Below are 19,620 nucleotides of genomic sequence, written 5' to 3'. Positions count from 1 at the left end.
CCAGATGAAGGGTCTTGGCCCAAAGTGTTAGCTGTTTATGCCTTTCCATACATGCTGTCTGACTGGCTGAGCAACTCCAGCATTTTTTTAGGGTTGTTCTGGATTTCCAGCAGCTGTACAATCTCTTGTGTGTCTGTGTTCCTGACAAGAGGCTGGGTGTGTTACTCAACAGATTATCCCACACAACTTGCCTTATTCAGAGACTTGAGAAACAGGCACATCTTTTTGCTCTTCTCCTCTTTCAGCAGCTCATGGGGACCATTCCCTTCGTGACTCCATGGTCCACTCTTCCATTCCCAGCTACCACCCTCCGCCTTACAGCATTTTCCCTTGCAATGGCAGATGGTGCCATACACGTCCTTCCATTTCTTCCCTTCACATCATCCGAGGTCCCAAACAACATTTCCAAGTGAAGCACTGATTCACTAGTGTAGTCTCCTCTACGTTAGAGGAGAATGCAGATTAGGTAACTGCTTTAAGGATCACCTGAATTAGGTCCCCAGAGGATGTGCCCAGCCTGATTTGGCAGTCACATCTTCTTATTCTGCATTTCACAGTTCCTACATTCTTTCCTCACTCTCCATTTGCTCCCATTCGTTCATCGATCAGATAACCCTGTTTACAACGTATCCTCATGGTCACCCTGGTTTAACCCTATCAGAGATATCCCCTCCTCCACCTCCATGTATTTTAAAGCTTCTGTTTTATCTCCTTCCCATTTCAGAAAAGTGCCTTCACTCTGAAATTTAACTGTTTCTCTGCTCACAGATGTGTCTTCATCTGCTGAATATTTCCAGCGTCTGGTGTTTTCATATTTCTTTGTAATTGCTTAAATGTCCACCAGAGGGATACAGCATCAAACATTCAAATGTCTCAAGTTATTGACATACCATTCCTAATGGATTTTAAGCAGCAACAATATTTAGTCCATTAGTTAATATTAAGTAATTTTACTGTAAAGTAAGATTAATTCCATTATCTCTTTTAAAACGGGTTATTCAAGAAAACAATGTTTTACTACGCCAGCAAAAATAAACTGCAAGTAATAGAAATCGGAAATTTAAAAACAGAAAATGCAGGCAAAAAAAAACTCAGCAAAACAGGAAATGGAATATTTTGGATAAGATCAGGTTGAGTGGTAAATATGGTAGTTAAGAGGGATTATACCTCTTTGTGTTACCCAAGAAAACAAAATCAACCTCAGTGAGGCAAAATCAACGCCTAACTGCATGAATAACTCATTTGACCATGTGCCAGCCTACTACACATTTCCCATTTTCTCCATCACGTTGTGTCATAAAATTACTTTTTCATCTCTTTCCTAGTTCCAACAAAGCATCTTCATTTTGAAGGATTAACTGTGGTTCTCTTCAATGGATGCTAACCGACTTGCTAAACGCTTTCAGTACTTTTGATTCCATTGTGTCAGAGAATACTTTTAAATTTACTGTCATGAGCAGTGGAAGAATATTTTGCCGTAGCAATAACATGTTGGTACCAACGACATAGGCAGGAAGAGGGATGAGGTCCTGAAGTGTGAGTTTCGGGAACTAGGCAGAAGGCTGAAGAAAAGGACCTAAAGGGTGGCGTTCTCAGGATTGCTATCAGTGCTACGTGATAGTGATGGTAAGAATTGGAGGAGATGGCAGTTGAATGCGTGGCTGAGGAGTTGGTGCAGGGGGCAGGGTTTTAGATGTTTGGATCATTGGGATCTCTTCTGGGGAAGGTGGGACCTGTACAGATTGGATGGGTTGCACCTGAACTCGAGGGGGAGCAATATCCTTGCAGGTAGGTTTGCTAGCATGCTTCGGAAGGGTTTAAACAAATTTGCAAGGAGGATGGGACCTGAAGCGATAGAGCAGTGAAAGTGCATGGAGTAAAGCCAGATCTAACATTATAGAGAGGCTTTGAGGAACGAGATAAAGGGTGTAAAAGTAGTAAGGTAGAAGGGCTAAAGTGTGTGTACTTCAATGCAAGAAGCATCAGGAACAAAGGTGATGAACTGAGAGCTTGGATACATACATGGAATTATGATGTAGTGGCCATTACAGAGACTTGGCTGGCACCAGGGCAGGAATGGATTCTCAATATTCCTGGATTTCAGTGCTTTAAAAGGGATAGAGAGGGGGGAAAGTCGAGGAGGGGTGGCATTACTGGTCAGGGATACTATTACAGCTGCAGAAAGGGTGGGTAATGTAGCAGGATCCTCTTTTGAGTCAGTATGGGTGGAAGTCAGGAACAGGAAGGGAGCAGTTATTCTACTGGGGGTATTCTATAGGCCCCCTGGTAGCAGCAGAGATACCGAGGAGCAGATTGGGAGGCATATTTTGGAAAGGTGCAAAAATAACAGGGTTGTTATCATGGATGACTTTAACTTCCCTAATATTGATTGTCACCTGATTAGTTCCAAGGGTTTAGATGGGGCAGAGTTTAAGTGTGTTCAGGACAGATTCCTGTCACAGTATGTTGACAGGCCGACTAGGGGGAAATGCCATACTAGATCTAGTATTAGGTAACGAACTGGGTCAGGTCACAGATCTGTCAGTGGGTGAGCATCTGGGGGACAGTGATCACCGCTCCCTGGCCTTTAGCATTCTCATGGAGAAGGATAGAATCAGAGAGGACAGGAAAATTTTTAATTGGGGAAGGGCAAATTATGAGGCTATAAGGCTAGAACTTGTGGGTGTGAATTGGGATGATGTTTTTGCAGGGAAATATACTATGGATATGTGGTCAATGTTTAAGGATCTCTTGCAGGATGTTAGGGATAAATTTGTCCCGGTAAGGAAGATAAAGAATGGTGGGGTGAAGGAACCATGGATGACAAGTGAGGTGGAGAATCTAGTCAGGTGGAAGAAGGCCGCATACATGAGGTTTAGGAAGCTAGGATTAGATGGATCTATTGAGGAATATAGGGTAGCAAGAAAGGAGCTTAAGAAGGGGCTGAGAAGAGCAAGAAGGGGGCATGAGAAGGCCTTGGCAAGTAGGGTAAAGGAAAACCCCCAAGGCATTCTTCAATTATGTGAAGAACAAAAGGATGACAGGAGTGAAGATAGGACTGATTAGAGATAAAAGTGGGAAGATGTGCGGTGGCTGTGGAAGTGAGTGAGGTCCTCAATGAATACTTCTCCGGTATTCGCCAATGAGAGGGAACTTGATGACGGTCAGGACAATAAGAGTGAGATTGATGTTCTGGAGCATGTTGATATTAAGGAAGAGGTGGTGTTGGAGTTGTTAAAATACATTAGGATGGATAAATCCCCGGGGCCTGAGGGAATATTCCCCAGGCTGCTCCACGAGGCGAGGGAAGAGATTGCTGAGCCTCTGGCTAGGATCTTTATGTCCTCATTGTCCACGGGAATGGTACTGGAGGATTGGAGGGAAGCGAATGTTGTCCCCTTGTTCAAAAACGGTAGTAGGGATAGTCCGGGTAATTATAGACCAGTGAGCCTTACGTCTGTGGTGGGAAAGCTGTTGGAAAAGATTCTTAGAGATAGAATCTATGGGCATTTAGAGAATCATGGTCTGATCAGGGACAGTCAGCGTGACTTTGTGAAGGGCAGATCGCATCTAACAAGCCTGATAGAGTTCTTTGAGGAGGTGAGCAGATGAGGGTAGTGCAGTGGATGTGATCTACATGGATTTTAGTAAGGCATTTGACAAGGTTCCACACGGTAGGCTTATTCAGAAAGTCAGAAGGCATGGGATCCAGGGAAGTTTGGCCAGGTGGATTCAGAATTGGGTTGCCTGCAGAAGGCAGAGGATCGTGGTGGAGGGAGTACATTCAGATTGGAGGGTTGTGACCTGGTGGTGTCCCACAAGGATCTGTTCTGGGACCTCTACTTTTTGTGATTTTTATTAACGACCTGGAGGTGGGGATAGAAGGGTGGGTTGGCAAGTTTGCAGATGACACAAAGGTTGGTGGTGTTATAGATAGTGTAGAGGATTGTCAAAGATTGCAGAGAGACACTGATAGGATGCAGAAGTGGGCTGAGAAGTGGCAGATGGAGTTCAACCCGGAGAAGTGTGAGGTGGTGCACTTTGGAAGGACAAACTCCAAAGCAGAGTACAAAGTAAATGGCAGGATACTTGGTAGTGTGGAGGAGCAGAGGGATCTGGGGGTACATGTCCACAGATCCCTGGAAGTTGCCTCACAGGTAGACAGGGTAGTTAAGAAAGCTTATGGTGTGTTAGCTTTCATAAGTCGAGGGATAGAGTTTAAGAGACGCGATGTGATGATGCAGCTCTATAAAACTCTAGTTAGGCCACACTTGCGAGTACTGTGTCCAGTTCTGGTCGCCTCACTATAGGAAGGATGTGGAAGCATTGGAAAGGGTACAGAGGAGATTTACCAGGATGCTGCCTGGTTTAGAGAGTATGGATTATGATCAGAGATTAAGGGAGCTCGGGCTTTACTCTTTGGAGAGGAGGACGAGAGGAGACATGATAGAGGTGTACAAGATATTAAGAGGAATAGACGGAGTGGACAGCCAGCGTCTCTTTCCCCAGGGCACCACTGCTCAGTACAAGAGGACATGGCTTTAAGGTAAGGGGAGGGAAGTTCAAGGGGGATATTAGAGGAAGGTTTTTCACTCAGAGAGTGGTTGGTGCGTGGAATGCACTGCCTGAGTCAGTGGTGGAGGCAGACACACTAGTGAAGTTTAAGAGACTACTAGATAGGTATATGGAGGAATTTAAGGTGGAGGGTTATATGGGAGGCACGGTTTGAGGGTCGGCACAACATTGTGGGCCAAAGGGCCTGTAATGTGCTGTACTATTCTATGTTCTATAAAAATAAAATTTGCTTGTTTTGTTCAATGTTATTCATCTTTCTTAAACTCTCTGGAGAAGTACAATATGCCCGTGAGTCTTCTCCTTTAAGTAGCTTTAAAATGCATTTTAATTTTCTATGCAGTAGTACATGAACATATAAGAATGAGCCTGAAACTAACCTTCGTGTCTCTGGATGGCAAAAATTACTTTTCAATAATCAACACAGTTGAGATATTTAGAGTGCTTTATTAATGTTTACATAAATACTGCTTTAATGACACTCCACATTGTTTTTTTCCACAGAAGTTGAAGCAGTCAACATTTTCTCTTCAAGATAAGGCTCTTCTGACAATATGACATTTTCAAAAGAAACTGGTTGGATTCAAAGAGTAGTTGCCCAAAGAGGTAATGAATTAGTGACTTCAAATGTCTCAGCTATTAGTATAATAGTATCATATAAATATGACATTTTCTAAATCTTCAGCTTCTCCAGAGTTAAATACAAACAGCACATTGCCTAAATCAGATACATCTTGATTACGTATTTGGGAAAAAAAGTGAAAACTTGGGTATTTGATGCTTACTAATAATGTCACAAACCGTCATAATACCATTCTAACTTTAAGATCAATCAAAAATGCCTCTTGAAAAGTGTTTACTTTAAAAATTGCTGATCTATTAAATTATTCTGTATTTCTGCTTTGTTAGGTAGAAAAGCAGAGTAAGTGAGAGATTACAAAATACTGATATACAGAGGGATCTGGGTGTCCTCATACAGAAAACACAAGAAAAAAGCATGCTGTACAGCAGGTAATCATTAAGGCAAGAATGCAGGCCTTTAATGCAAAAGGGATGGTGTGTAAAATCGGGAAAATCGTGCTACATCTATGCAGGGCTATGAGACCATACTTGGTGTAAAGCTGTGTACAGTTTTGGTATCCTTATTTTAGTTGGGATATACTTGAATTGGTGGTAGTTCAGAATGTTTTCACAAGTTGATTCCTGGAAGGAACAGGTAGGCTGAAGAATAATATTGAACAGGTTGGGCCCATACTCTGGAGTTTAGAATGAGAGCTGAATTTATTTAAACACAAGGTTACGAGGTTACTTAAAAAGGTGTATGCTGAGTGGATGCTTTCTTTCAATGGGTAATCTAGTTTTTAGAAATAAGGGTTATCCATTTTATTTGGGAATAATGAGGAATGTCTTTTCTCAGAGGGTTGTAAATCAGAGAGCTGTGGAGACTAAATCATTGAATATATTAACAGACAAGATAGACTGACTTTTGATCTGTAGAGGCTCAGGGATAATGGAGAACAGGCAAAAAAGTGGAGCTGAAACCAGTATTAGATCAGCCATGTTCTTATGAATGGCAGAGCAGGCTTGTGGCTGAATAGCCTACTTCCACTTCTATTGCTTACATTCTTGGGTTCAGTATTTTTGAATTAGTCAATTACTTCGATATTAGTTGCTCAATTTCAGTCTTTCAATCACAGGATATTTCAAAAGCATCTCAAATGTACCTTAAAACTTGCTTACATGTCCAAAAATAATGTTATGCTTTCAAGTAAGAGTTGAAGGTAAGATTTCGTTTCAAGCATGGATCACAAAAAGTGGATATTAAGGAGTGCAGTAGGATACTAGCATTTGAATGAAAATAGAAACATTTATATATACAACTACTGCTTTAGATCTAATCTATTTATTGCTTAAAATATTGATGAGTAAAAATAGTCACCTGTAACTATTTTGAATGTTTGATTTTTCAGATTGTTAACAACAGGGAGAATAGAAAACTAAACTGAATACAATTTAAGGTGGAAATTCAGCCATCAGGGACAAAGTTAAGGCACAATTCCATGAGAATGGGTCACAGTCCATAGGACTTTGACTCAAATATATGTTTGGACAAATTGGACAAGAAAATGGAGGGGAAAACATACAGAGGAAGAAGATGGTTGTTACACCGGAAACCAGTCTCAGGGGTTATGTCTTGGGTTGAAAGCTTAAATAGAAAAGACATGGATTGTTAAAAGCATCCACATAAACTATTTCCGAGATACCTTTATCCTTGATGGTCTCCTGCAAAAGCCAACAACTGTTTAAAAAAAAAACTTGGGTTTCCCCAGTAGGTTTGAGAATGGCCTCCAAAAAGAGGAGAAAGAAGATCATCTTTGATTTTGAAAAAGGTTGAGGGGGCAGGCAGGTGAGGACTCGAGTCCAAGGATGAATTCATTTCATTTTACATTGGCTACACTGCGGTCCTGTTTGAGACCCACTTCAGGCTGATACCATCTAGTCTCTGTTCAACACCATATTGCTCCACGGGGACTGCCAAATTTCCAGTCCTGCACATAGATTGAATCTCTTTAGTAAAGTACAGGACTTTAGGCATGGATTGATTTGGTCCACCATTTGGATTTGAAATGGGTCAACATTATGAGCCAAAATCACTGAAGACTTTGCAGTACTAAATTCAGAACTTGCTATTGCAACTCAGTCATAAAGCCCGCCCACAGCCCATTAGCCATTCCTTCCTCCTCCAAATGCAGAGTTTAGTTACAAAATTTGATGCAACTTGATTACTGGTTCACTGTCTAGCCTACAGCTTTGGTAACTTCCCATGTTGTGCGTTCAGCACAGCTTCACCCATTGTTTAAATCTTTTCAAATGTTTACTGGATTAGCTGATTTTTCTTGCATGATAAATTCATTTACTTTTTCTTGTTCATCAAAGATCCCTAATATCCAATAGCAGTGAATAGTTTACAAACAGTTCATTACTATTGACCTATTGATGAATTACTAAAAAAAAAAGGTTGAAAAATGTCAGACATAACTTAATGCAGGCACAAGTCGCACTTTGGGTGGACAAACCAGGGAAGGACCTACACAGTGGTTGGCTGGGCACTGAGGAGTGCAGTAGAGCAAGAGATCTGGAAATTCAGATCCATAGTTCCTTGGAAGTGGTGTCACAGGTAGATAAGGTCATAGAGAGAGCTTATGGCACATTGGTCTTCGTAAATCAAAGTACTGAGTACAGGAGTTGGGAGGATATATTGTACTTGTATAAGACATTGGTGAGGTGTTATTTAGAGTATTGTGTGCAGTTCTGGTCACCTAACTACAGGAAAGATATCAATTAGGTTGAAAGAAAATGTTGCCATAACTTGAGGACCTGAGTTATGGGGAAAAGTTGAATAGGTTAGGACTTTATTCCCCGGACCATAGGAGAATCAGGGGGAGGTTTGATGGAGGCATTTAAAATTAAGAGAGGTATAGATAGGGTAAATGCCAGCAGGCTTTATCTACTGAGATTGGGATAAGGGCAAAAGGTAAAATATTTATGGGGAAAATGAGGGTGATTTTCTTCACTCAGAAGGTGGTGAGGGTGTGAAGCAAGCCGCCCGTGGAAGTGGTGGATACGGGTTCAAATGCTACATTTAAGTTTGGATAAGTACATAGATGGGAAGTTATGGAGGGCTATTGTCCACATGCAGGTCAATGGGACTAACAGTTCAGCATGGGCTAGGTACGCCAAAGGGCATGTTTCTGTACTGTAGTGCTCTACGATTCTAAATAACCAATGCCTGTGATTACAAAAAGGTAATTTCACAGTGTAGAATTGTTAGATATGTAAAACTGTTAACTACATTCATCTATACCTTCCTCTAAAGAAAAGCACTAACAAGGACATTTCATTGTGAGAGTGCATAAAATTACACTATCTGTCCTTAGGGCAAAGGAGCCAGGGTTATACAAGTAGTATAATACAATGGAATGTTCTCATCATGATGCATCAAAAACCAGAAAGTGAGCTTATATCTTTGTGGAAAGTTTCCAGGAAATGACATTTTCATATAACTGAGAATGGGACAAAATGCCAAAAATCACACTGGAAGGCCTTTCCTGTACTATTTCATGGGTTATTTAAACTGCCTGAAGTGTTGCAGCATAGTATGCTCTTTCTACTCTGCACTCTAAAGAGCAAGTGGGTGGGCTGGGGTGGGGACATAGAAGTGTAAGTAGGGAATCTCTTATAAAGGTAGGAGTCTCAACTGAGTGGTCCTTCAATCTAAAGTTGAACAACATCTGTGGACAGTATAAAGAGGACATCACTCTTAGGAACTTAATGTTCTGATTTTCTATTGCTCATTCTTGGCCCTCCATCATTCCTTTGACATAAGCTATCAATCACTTTGATGTTATACATCTTTGGTTCTTTAGAAATAAGTATTTAGCAGCAAAATTAACATAAAACTTTAGTGACATGATGACCAAAGATTAGGCAAGTCATACATGATGAACAATTACGATTTAAATCTCCACAGCCATGGCAGAAGAAAAAGGAGGAATATCAACCTTGTGTGTATAGGGTAATATCATAGATTAATGCACAATTTCAGCCAAAATTACTCACGACTCTCCATATTTCCATGGTAAAACACATAAAGGCACTGGAATAAGAGTAAGTGCCAACCAACAAGTTATCAATCCTCTTATAAACTTGAAAGTAGCTCTTACAAGTCACATCTAAGCATAATGCACACAATTGTGAATGAATTACAAAAGAACACTTCTTACGTAGCTATCTCTGCCCACACCATTTACCACAGTATTCCTTTTCAATAACAGCATGTGAGCTATCCTAATGATGTCTTAGCAAAGTACTATTTACTTTCTTTGACCCTGCTAGATCTTGAAAATAATTTGACTTTTCCAAAAGTTCTAAAGCTTGTCATGAAGTGTTGCACTTAACATTGTAAGAGATAACTGGTGATGCCCATGCACATTGTAAGCTATGATTGAAGAATAGGTTTACCTAGCAAGGCAAAGTAACAGTAAATAACTCATTGGTCTGTAAACTTTTCCACTCCTCTCCTTTCCATAATTATATTTGAAATACCAAACACCGTTCATTGCCTTTCTACTCTTCAAAAATCTTTTTCCATAATTGTCAATTTAAACTGAAATTTGCAGGGATTCCTTAGACATTGTTATTTTGGTTGCATTCCCATTTTTAATATATTTTTCATACAGCATTCAAGAACATGAGGTAATACCTTGCACAGGTTGGGCTGACACTTTAACTGTAACTGAGATTGCTATTTGTTTTTAGCTGTTAAGTCAATAAAGTACAATTCTGACACTAGGCACTAAATATGCCGCAGCTTTACATTTAAATACAGAATCTTCTTGTCTGCTTTATTCCCCCCTCAATCTGAAATTGAGCATTTGCACAAAAACCTGTGATCCACTACTACAGTTATGCAAATCAGTAGTATGTTTGCACTTTCTCGCTATATTAGCAAGGACAGGTAATGAGAAAAGTAGAATTCAGAACTTAATACTCTGTTAATGTACCAACAGATAAAATACAAACAGCCTGCACGATGCCTTCGATGGTTATTCCGTTTCAGGCTGTAATATCAAATTCACAAGGAACAGGTACGATTCATTTTTATCATTCTGGTTTCTGAATGGCATTGCATGATTAGATTAAAACTTGAAAACATTTTAAAATCTATTCCCAAGTGTGCCAAACAAGCTAAAAGTTTCAGTTCAATTAAATAAGCACAGCTTCAAGGTACTCTGTAATGATATGGACACGATCAATCTGAGTAGGAAATAAGCTTGTATCTACACCCCCTACCCTGGATCATGTATTTTTTGTAAAATACGCCAAATTATTCCAACTTCTTTCCTCAGAAAGCAGCTTATAGACTGTTCTCCCATTTAAAAGCTTAGCCTTTGTGTCCCATAGGCTAGTGATACACCAAACATGTACTATGTGTTTATAACATTAAGTAATCTTAACATTTTAGTTATAAAAGTGCACAATATATTGTATGTCTTCGTTTACCATAATTTCCCCTCAGATCAGTGTTGCACTATACTATTGTTCCAATTTTTTTGTAATAATTATCCAGTGTAAAATTCCATTATTTTGCATCCACAACTACCACACCTCACACTGTTTTCCAGGATTCATTGGGGTTCCCGAGGGACAATTGAAATGCTCAGCAAAGTCTTTGGAATTTGATAATGCTCCAATAACCCGAATTTTTTCTGGGCTGTGTGGATCAGTAATAAGGCCTTCGTGTGCACTCTCCGGTGTGCGCACTGAACACCACACCTGTGAGAAAATAAAATTATATCAATTACCATTATTTTCCTGTAAATGACCAAAATAGTACAAATTCTACCACTCTAAATAGGAGAACTATGCGTGATCATTTAAAATAACTCAATTTCATTAAACTGCATATCACACTGGCAGGCAAATTTTAAAGCTACGGGATCATTGACAAAGTAATCCTTTGAGCAGGTGCTCTCATGCACCATTGAGCAACACACACACAAGATGCTGGAGGAACTCAGCAGGCCAGGCAGCATCAATGGAAAAGAGTACGGTCGACGTTCCGGGCCAAGACTCTTCAGCAGGAAGCAGCGACTCTACTCCTCTCCATAGATGCTGCCTGGTCTGCTGAGTTCCCGCAGCATTTTGTGTGTGTTGCTCAGATTCCCAGCATCTGCTGATTTTCTCGTTTATGGCCATCCACTGATCCATGACTTGATTTCACGTACTCCTCCTTGGCCCTTATCTTCTGATACCTTTGGTTCAGAAAAGTCCTACAGCAACTTTGTTTTACTCCAAGATTCACCTTTTCTGCCCCATCTGCACCGCTTAACTATTTTATATCTTTAGCGAATATTTACCTACATTGCATAAAACAGAATTTTTGACAATTACCTCTATTCCATTTCAATAACCTGCAGATAAGGGCATTAAAGGCAATGCCCAGATTTACCGTCCATCCTTAAATATTTTACAATGTGGCAAGGCAATTTCTGAAATGCCTGCAGTGTTTCTGGTGAAATCACTTTCACAGGGCAACTGTGTAAGAAGTTCCAGTATTTAAATATATAGTATATTTTGTATAAATTTTGTTTTAGATATTTAATTTTTGTCTTCTGCATTAGTGCATCAGTAGAAAAGAGCAAATTTTAGATTTCCAAACATTAGTTTTCCAAAAAATTAAATGTTAGAGAAATTTTTGTATTTCATTAAAGTAACATATACATATAACCATATAACAATTACAGCACAGAAACAGGCCATCTCGGCCCTTCTAGTCCGTGCCGAACACTTACTCTCACCTTGTCCCACTGACCTGCACTCAGCCCATAACCCTCCATTACTTTCCTGTCCATATACCTATTCAATTTTGCTTTAAATGACAATACCGAACCTGCCTCTACCACTTCTACTGGAAGCTCGTTCCACACATCTACCACTCTCTGAGTAAACTTTTGCCCCCTAACTCTCAGCTTAAGATGTCACCAGTGAAGCAAAGCAATGATTTACTGTCAGCAAAAGCAATTATTAATTACTTTATTAATCACACTTTTTCCTCAAAAATGATCACTGCAATCAATAGCCTGTAACTTTCCCTTGAGTCGAGCTTTCAAAATGGCTGTACAACCTGGAGTTTTTGTCTTGTGCACTGAAGTCTTGAAGGTGCAGTATGGTTGCAGCGTGGCACGAGTGGGCCGAATCGAGGTGGTGGAGCTCAGGTCCAAGAGTACGGAATGAGCCAATGCTCGGCGGTTGCAGAGGCAACTTGAAGCAGCAGAAGCAAGGCCCAGGCCCAAGAGCGAGGAGCAAGCCGAGGTTTGACCAATTCTAGAGCCAGACTGAATTGGAAAGGTCAGGTATGGGCTGAATTGAGGCGGCAAGTCGCAGGCCCAAGAGCAATAGAAATGGCAGGGCCCGGGTTCAAGAGCAAGGAAAGGCCCATTGTTTGGCCGATTTAAACACCTAGCCAGATTGAGAAGGTCAGTGTCGGAGCCAGAAGTGAAGGACCAATAGGTGTTCAGCTTGCTGCTCCATAAGGTTTACTCGTGTCTGTACTGAATTGAGGTTGTGGCCTGCAACTAATGGGCTCCCAGACTGGCTATAGTGTGACTGGCATTGTGGCTGTGGACTCACTTCAATGAATTTCAGTTCTGAACGTTATTTACCACTTTTACTGTTTGCACCATTTGTTCTTTTCTGCACATTGGGTGTTTGACAATCTTTTTTTTAAAATGGGTTCTTTTGGGTTTCTACATTTTGTGGCTGCCTGTAAGGAGACAAATTTCAGGTTGGATATAACATACATACTTTGGTAATAATGTACTTTCAACTTTGAACTGAGATATTAAGTAATTGACCACTTTTCAAATAAAAAGTTGATTACTTTGTAGACGCATGATTACACAAATATAACAAACAGCTGCTAATGATCAAAGGCATAATGACTCAATTGAACTAAACTGAAATCAGAAACGGATGTAGAAGGTATCAAATTGGGTGAAGAACAACCAAACTGAAAAAGTTCAAGATTCAAAGGTTCGTTTATATTATACAACTCTGAAATTCTTCTTCTCCAGATAGCCATAAAACCAAGAAAGAAAAGAATGGCAGCATGGTCATCAACCCCCAAATCCCTCCTCCCTACACAAAAAAAAACAAGAAAGAATGGGCAAAGAACACAATATAAAAAACCATAAGTCCATAGTCCAAGTCTAAATTCATATCCAAATACAGAAAACCTGGGTAACATTCTCCAAGCACAGCAGCAGGCCAGTCTTCAAATCACAGACTCCAATAGCTCCAGAATCACATTCAATAGGTAACAGACATAAGGAAAGTGAGATAAATAGTTTCATGGTCTATCCAGAAGATGTTGACCATGGAAGAATTGTACGCAGGCACTATCTTGACCAAACTAAATGGTATGGGTGTGACAGTTCAACCTTCAAATCATCAATCTGTACACCGTGGTAGGAGTGAGCATAGCAAGAAAACACAAAATGGTCATGCTGCATCAGCAAGGTCTCTCCCAAGCTGAAATTCTGCAGCAGACACAAGTTTCAAGATGTGCTGTCCAAGCACAAAGAAATGGGCAAGGTTGAGGATCAGAACCACAAAAGTCATCCACAGAAACTGAGTGTACATCAAACTGACACCCTCCTAATGCAGATGATGTCAAGCACTGCTTTCAGCTCTGAACTCACAGAAACCACTGGAATCCAAGTACTACTATCTGGAGCAGTCGTGCCAGAAGTGGTCTTCAAGGAAGAGTTGCTGCCAAAAGGCCCTTCCTCCAAAGTGGAAACAAAGCCAAGAGAATCACCTGTGCACAAAAACACAAGGACTGAGGTCCTGAAAAGTGGCAGCAAGTACTCTGGACTGATGAAGCAAAATTTGACATCTGTGATTCAAACAGAAGGCAGTTTGTTTGTAGCAGAGCTGGAGAGCGCTATGTGGATGAGTGTCTGCGACCAACAGTGAAGGATGATAGAGGTTCCCTGCAGGTTTGGACTGCATTTCTTCAAATGGAGTTGGTGATCTGGTCACTGATCAGAATTAATGGAATCCTCAACACTGTGAAGTACAAACAGATTCTCATCCATCACACAATACCATCAAGGAGGTGGCTGACTGGTCCTAACGTCATTCTGCAGCAGGACAATGTCCCCAAGCACACGGCCAAGGTCATAAAGAACTATCCAGTGAAAAGGGGAACAAGGAGGTCTGCAGCAGATGGTGTGGCCTTCACAGAGCCCTGATCTCAACACCAACGAGGGTGTCTGGGATTACCTGGAGAGACAGAAACCAGTTAGACTGCCAAAGTTGGCAGAAGAAACGTGGCAAGTTCTCCAAGATGCTTGGAACATTCTACCAGCTGATTTTCATATAAAACTACAAGACAGTGTACCTAAGAGAATTGATGTAGTTTCAAAGGCAAAGGGTAGTCACACCAAATACTGATTGACTTAGTTATTTTTTTAAAGAGTTGACTGCTCTTTATAATAAACTTTTTTATATTTAAAACCATTTTATTTCATTATTTTTGAAAGCATCTTCACTGTACAGAATTTCTTTTTAATATATAAGAACATGAGAAATAGGAGCAGGAGTAGGCCATCCGGCCCATTGAGCCTGCCCCGCCATTCAATAAGATCATGGCTGATCTGTCTGTAAACTCAGCTCCATCTACCTGCCTTTTCCCCATAACCCTTAATTCCCTTACTATGTAAAAACCTATCTAACTGCTTCTTAAATATTTTAGTGAGGAAGCCTCAACTGCTTCCCTGGGCAGAGAATTCCACAGATTTACTACTCTCCGGGAAAAACAGTTTCTCCTCATCTCTCCTAAATCTTCTCCCCTGAATCTTGAGGCAATGTCCCCTAGTTCGAGTCTCACCCACCAATGGAAACAACTTTCCTACTATTTTATCCATCCCTTTCAAAATTTTGTAAGTTTCTATAAGATCCCCTCTTATTCTTCTAAACTCCAGAGAGTACAGTCCCAGGCGACTCAATCTCTCCTCATAGGTTTACCCCTTCATCCCTGGAATCAACCTGGTGAAACTCCTCTGCACTGCCTCCAAAGCCAGTATATATCCTTCCTCAAGTATGGAGACCAGAACTGCACACAATACTCCAGGTATGGCCTCACCAGTACCCTGTATAGTTGTAGCATGACCTCCTTGCTCTTGAATTCAATCCCTTTAGCAATGAAGGCCTTTGCCTTCTCAATAACCTATTGTACCTGCAAGCCAACTTTTTGCGATTCATGAACAAGCACTCCCAAGTCCCTCTACACAACAGCATGCTGCAATCTTTCACCATTTAAATAATAATCTGCTCGTCTATTATTCCTTCCAAAGTGCATGATCTCGAACATCTGCCAGACCTTGGCCCACTCACTTAACCTATCTATATCCCTCTGCAGACTCTCTACATCCTCTATACAATTTGCTTTTCCACTCAGTTTAGTGTCATCAGCAAATTTTGCTATGCAACACTCAGACCCGTCTTCCAAATCATCAATGTAAATGGTAAACAGCTGCGGGCCCAGCACCGACCCCTGTGGCACTCCACTCACCACTGACTGCCAACCGGAGAAACGCCCATTTATACCAACTCTCTGCCTTCTATTGGTTAACCAATCCACTATCCATGCCAATATGCTTCCTCCGACTTCATACATCTGTATCTTATTTATAAGTCTCTTGTGCGGCACCTTATCGACCACTATCTGGTGAAGACTTTTACTGAATATACTGAAGACTTTTGCTCAGTACTGTACAAGGGAATATATAAACAAGATTGCTATGTATTTCCCAGTCACAATGTGTGTGGCATGGAAGGAAACCTTCAGATGTTGGTGGACACAGTGCTTGTTACTTTTGCCTTTTCCATTCCAGGTTTAGAACATCCTACTGGAGTAGCTGAGGTAGGTAACTACAGTGGTGTTAACTTTGGCAATGCCTTTTAGTATCTCACTCCCACATTACTCACAATAGTAAGTACTTTACTAACACCCTCCTTATCCCAATTCAGATAACTGACAGAACAACTGTAAATATTACGTTTGTATTTGAGGCCAATATCTGAAATGACCTCTATTTTCAAAAAATGTTTCAGAAATTTATATTCAATGGTAACTTTTAAAACAGTCAACAAAAGTCCTTAAAAATAAAGAATAAAACCAGTAACTTTCTTCCAATCTATCTGATTTTTCATTTTTTCTTACTTGTGCAAATCCTACAAAAAAGAGCTGGTGGTTGTTCAGTCCAAGAGCAGGCAACAGTTTCTCTTCTCCATTCCGTTTCACCCAAGCTTTGTAAGCCTGAAAATTGCATGAAACATGATTAAGGTTGCAGTAAAGTGGGTCAAAGTTCGCTAAACATATTAAGGTTAATGCCACCTCATCTTCAGAAAAATTATATTCATCTGCCACTGTGCAATTCAATTTTCCATTCTCTTTTCCTCACCAAGATTCTTAAATATTTGTTGCATAAATGTTTTATCCAAATCTCTAGACATTAATCCCACCAGTCTAGCTTCTAATCTGTTTATATGTTACTAAATCAAGAAAGGAGAGAGCAGACATTGAAGTGCGCCCTGTGACCATTCCTCTCAGCAACAATGTACCCCTTTGGGGGGAATGTCCACAACAGGAGTAGTCATGTCAGTGACACTGTGGCTTGCTCTGAGCAGGAGAGGGTAATGTCAAGCCGATCAATAATTATAGGAGACTCAATAGTTCGGGGGAATAGACAGGAGATTCTACGGAAGCAGAAGAGGCGCCAGGATAGTGTGTTGTCTCCTGGGTGCCAGGGGTGATGATACCTCAGACCAGCTGCAGAACACCTTTAAAGGGAAGGTACACAGCCAGATGTCATGTGCACATTTGTACCAATAACATGGGGAGAAAGGGGGAAAGAGGTCATGCATGGTAAGAATGGGGAGCTAATAAAGAACCTGAAAAGCAGGACCTTGGAGGTAGTAATTCCTGGAGCCAGTGCCAGTCAGGGAAAGATGGAACAGATGATTGTGGGATCAGGTGTGGATCGGGAGCGGTGACCTCGTTAAGATGGCGGTAATCGGCACATCAATGGGAACCACCACTGGACTTAGGGACCACATGGAGGGGTGAATTCCAGGGGCATTTCGACTCTTGTACAATGCCCAGTCTTTCACCGTTGGCCAACTCTGCCTTCGGAGTGGCCAGCTTTTCTGGGTCCAGTCTACATGCATGGGTATGGACTGGTGGGCCAATTGTGGAAATGTGGTGCTCGATTCCATGTTTTATGACTGTAGTGGAGAATGTGGGCTTGATGAGGTCTGGGAATACACCCAGTGATTGAGTAAACTCACATGCGGTCGGGCATGCTCTTGACAGAGTCATTGTGAGAAACTTACTGGGGGAGCAGGGTAACAACCCAAAATCCTTGAACATCCATAAGCTGGCAGTTCTTCAAATCGACTAGCAGTCCTTGGGCACACAGGAAATCTACACCGAGCAGAGGTCCAGCCAGTACGAAGTCCCATGTGTAACACTGTCCGCTGCAGCAGAGTGTCAGCCGTCATGTCCCACAAGTCAGGATCCGGATCCGGCTGCTGCTGGCAGCTTCAATGAGGTTTTGTCACTCTCTGCCTTCCCGTCAAAATGCAATGTCGGCTGCATGCTCACTTGAGCACCCACGTCACATAGGAATTGTCGCCCTGAAAGTGTGTCCGTAATGAACAGCAGACGCCCCTGGCAGACCTCTGACATCCCAATGAGCTGGCACTTTCGAAGCTGCAAGGCAGTCAGCACTTCCTAGCATTCGTACAAAGCGAGCACGGTAAAAACACAGGCCCGGGGTTGTCTGTTTCACAGTATTAATTAGTAGTAGTAGTAGTTTTGCGTGCTTATGTCAGAGGCCTTGATGACCGGGCTTATTGAGGCAATAAATGAAATGAGGAATAATTATGCACCGTTGCTGGCTGAATGTAGACCATCAGCCATTTTACAAGCTCCCTATGGTCCTTCACGGGTGCATTAATGAGGGCAATGCAAACTTGAGCAGGTATTTGCTGCATGAAAAGTTCTTTAAATACAAAGCAAGGAGTTTCAAAGCGACTGGGTTGGCTGACATGTTCAATAATGCGGGAATCTTCCTGGAGCACCGAGGTCACCAACGTAGATTTTCACAAATAAAACAACATGAAGCACTTTTTGTTTATGAAAAATGGCAACATTTATTGGACCTCAAAAACTGAACACGAAATGTGGTAACAGAACTTGACATAATGCAACATCACATCAGACTAGCCTCTTTACGTGAACCCCAACTCAACATCGGTGGCTGTGGATTGTGGACATTTCCACCCATTACATTACCATACAAGGTTAGATAAACTTGTTTTCTCTGGATGGCAGTGGCTGAGGGGAAACCTGATAGAAGCTTATGAGGTTATGAGAGGCATAAACAGACAGGCAGTATCTTTTCCCTCTAATACTAGAGGGTATGCTTTTAAGGTGAGAGGGGGTAAGTTCAAAGGAGATGCATGGGGCACGTTGCTTTCGTTTTGTTATACACAGACAGCAGTCGGTACCTGGAATGCACTGCCAGGGGTTATCGTGGAGGCAAATATTACAGAGGTATTTAAGACTCTCTTAGATAGACACTTGACAGGGCAGAGAATGGAGGAATTGTGTAGGCAGAAGGGGTTGGTTTAGTTAGGCATTTCATTGGATTCAGCTTAAATCATGGGCCGGAGAAGCTGTTCCTGTGCTGTACTAAGGTCTATATTAGTCTGGAGTCCGTCTTCATAGACTGGCAGTTGTTGATTTCTCCATTATCATCTTGTCCACTTTTGCTATGTCAGCATCAACTGGCCCAATAGGCTGTCTGACACTGATGTCCTTCTGTCTTTGAAACATTCAATTGCAACAACGGCTCTGTCAATCAGATTCCTGATTTCGGGTGAGCAGATAAAATTCTATGAATTCTTTTAAATCATCACCCTAATAATTTCCAATATTTCTGCTGATACATGGCCAGATACGGCCACCAATTACATCCTTAATTATATTCTACCATGCTTTCAATACAAGGGCCATAAATATACACCTATGATACGTTCTGTTTTTATTACTTTTAAAAGGGGATCTTCTGTACCTGTGTGTTGCCCTTCATGGTTGCTAACCAAGCTTTTAAGAATTTGACTCTTTTTTTTCCCCACCCAAGAAAGCAGTACTTCATTATTTTCTACAGTGAATGCTTTCTGACAAATGTTCGATCTTTCCCTTCAGCCAATGATGTTTTCTTTCAAAAATAGATGACTTAGGATGGTACTTTATGAAATAGTTTCTGAAACTGATTTAGGTATTGATAATGCTGATTGGCTTAGAAGTTCATTATCATACAGCATTTTTGAGTGCTGTGCAATAGAACTTTATCAAGGACTCAATCAAGCAGATAGTACAGCAGTCCACAGGGAAGGGTTTCTGCATCCTCT

The 19,620-nt window shown here is 41.2% G+C and overlaps 1 protein-coding gene across 5 annotated transcripts in view; it reads right to left on the bottom strand.

Annotated features, from left to right (window-relative positions):
• Positions 1-5,003: 5,003 nt before the first annotated feature.
• Positions 5,004-19,620, bottom strand: part of LOC140725584 (endothelin-converting enzyme 2-like) — a 128,801-nt gene continuing 114,184 nt past the window's right edge. For all 5 annotated transcript variants that reach the window (XM_073041224.1, XM_073041222.1, XM_073041223.1 and 2 more), the window contains 2 exons: positions 16,364-16,459; positions 5,004-10,908 (listed from right to left, as the gene is read on the bottom strand). In XM_073041224.1, the coding sequence (XP_072897325.1) occupies positions 10,732-10,908; positions 16,364-16,459 (273 nt within the window). In that variant the 3' untranslated portion in view covers positions 5,004-10,731. The remainder of the gene's footprint in view (positions 10,909-16,363; positions 16,460-19,620) is intronic.

Source organism: Hemitrygon akajei, chromosome 3 (genome assembly GCF_048418815.1).
Source record: "Hemitrygon akajei chromosome 3, sHemAka1.3, whole genome shotgun sequence".
NCBI lineage: Eukaryota > Metazoa > Chordata > Chondrichthyes > Myliobatiformes > Dasyatidae > Hemitrygon > Hemitrygon akajei.
The sequence above is the reverse complement of the archived record's forward strand: the minus strand, read 5'-3'. Positions and strand labels throughout refer to the sequence as shown.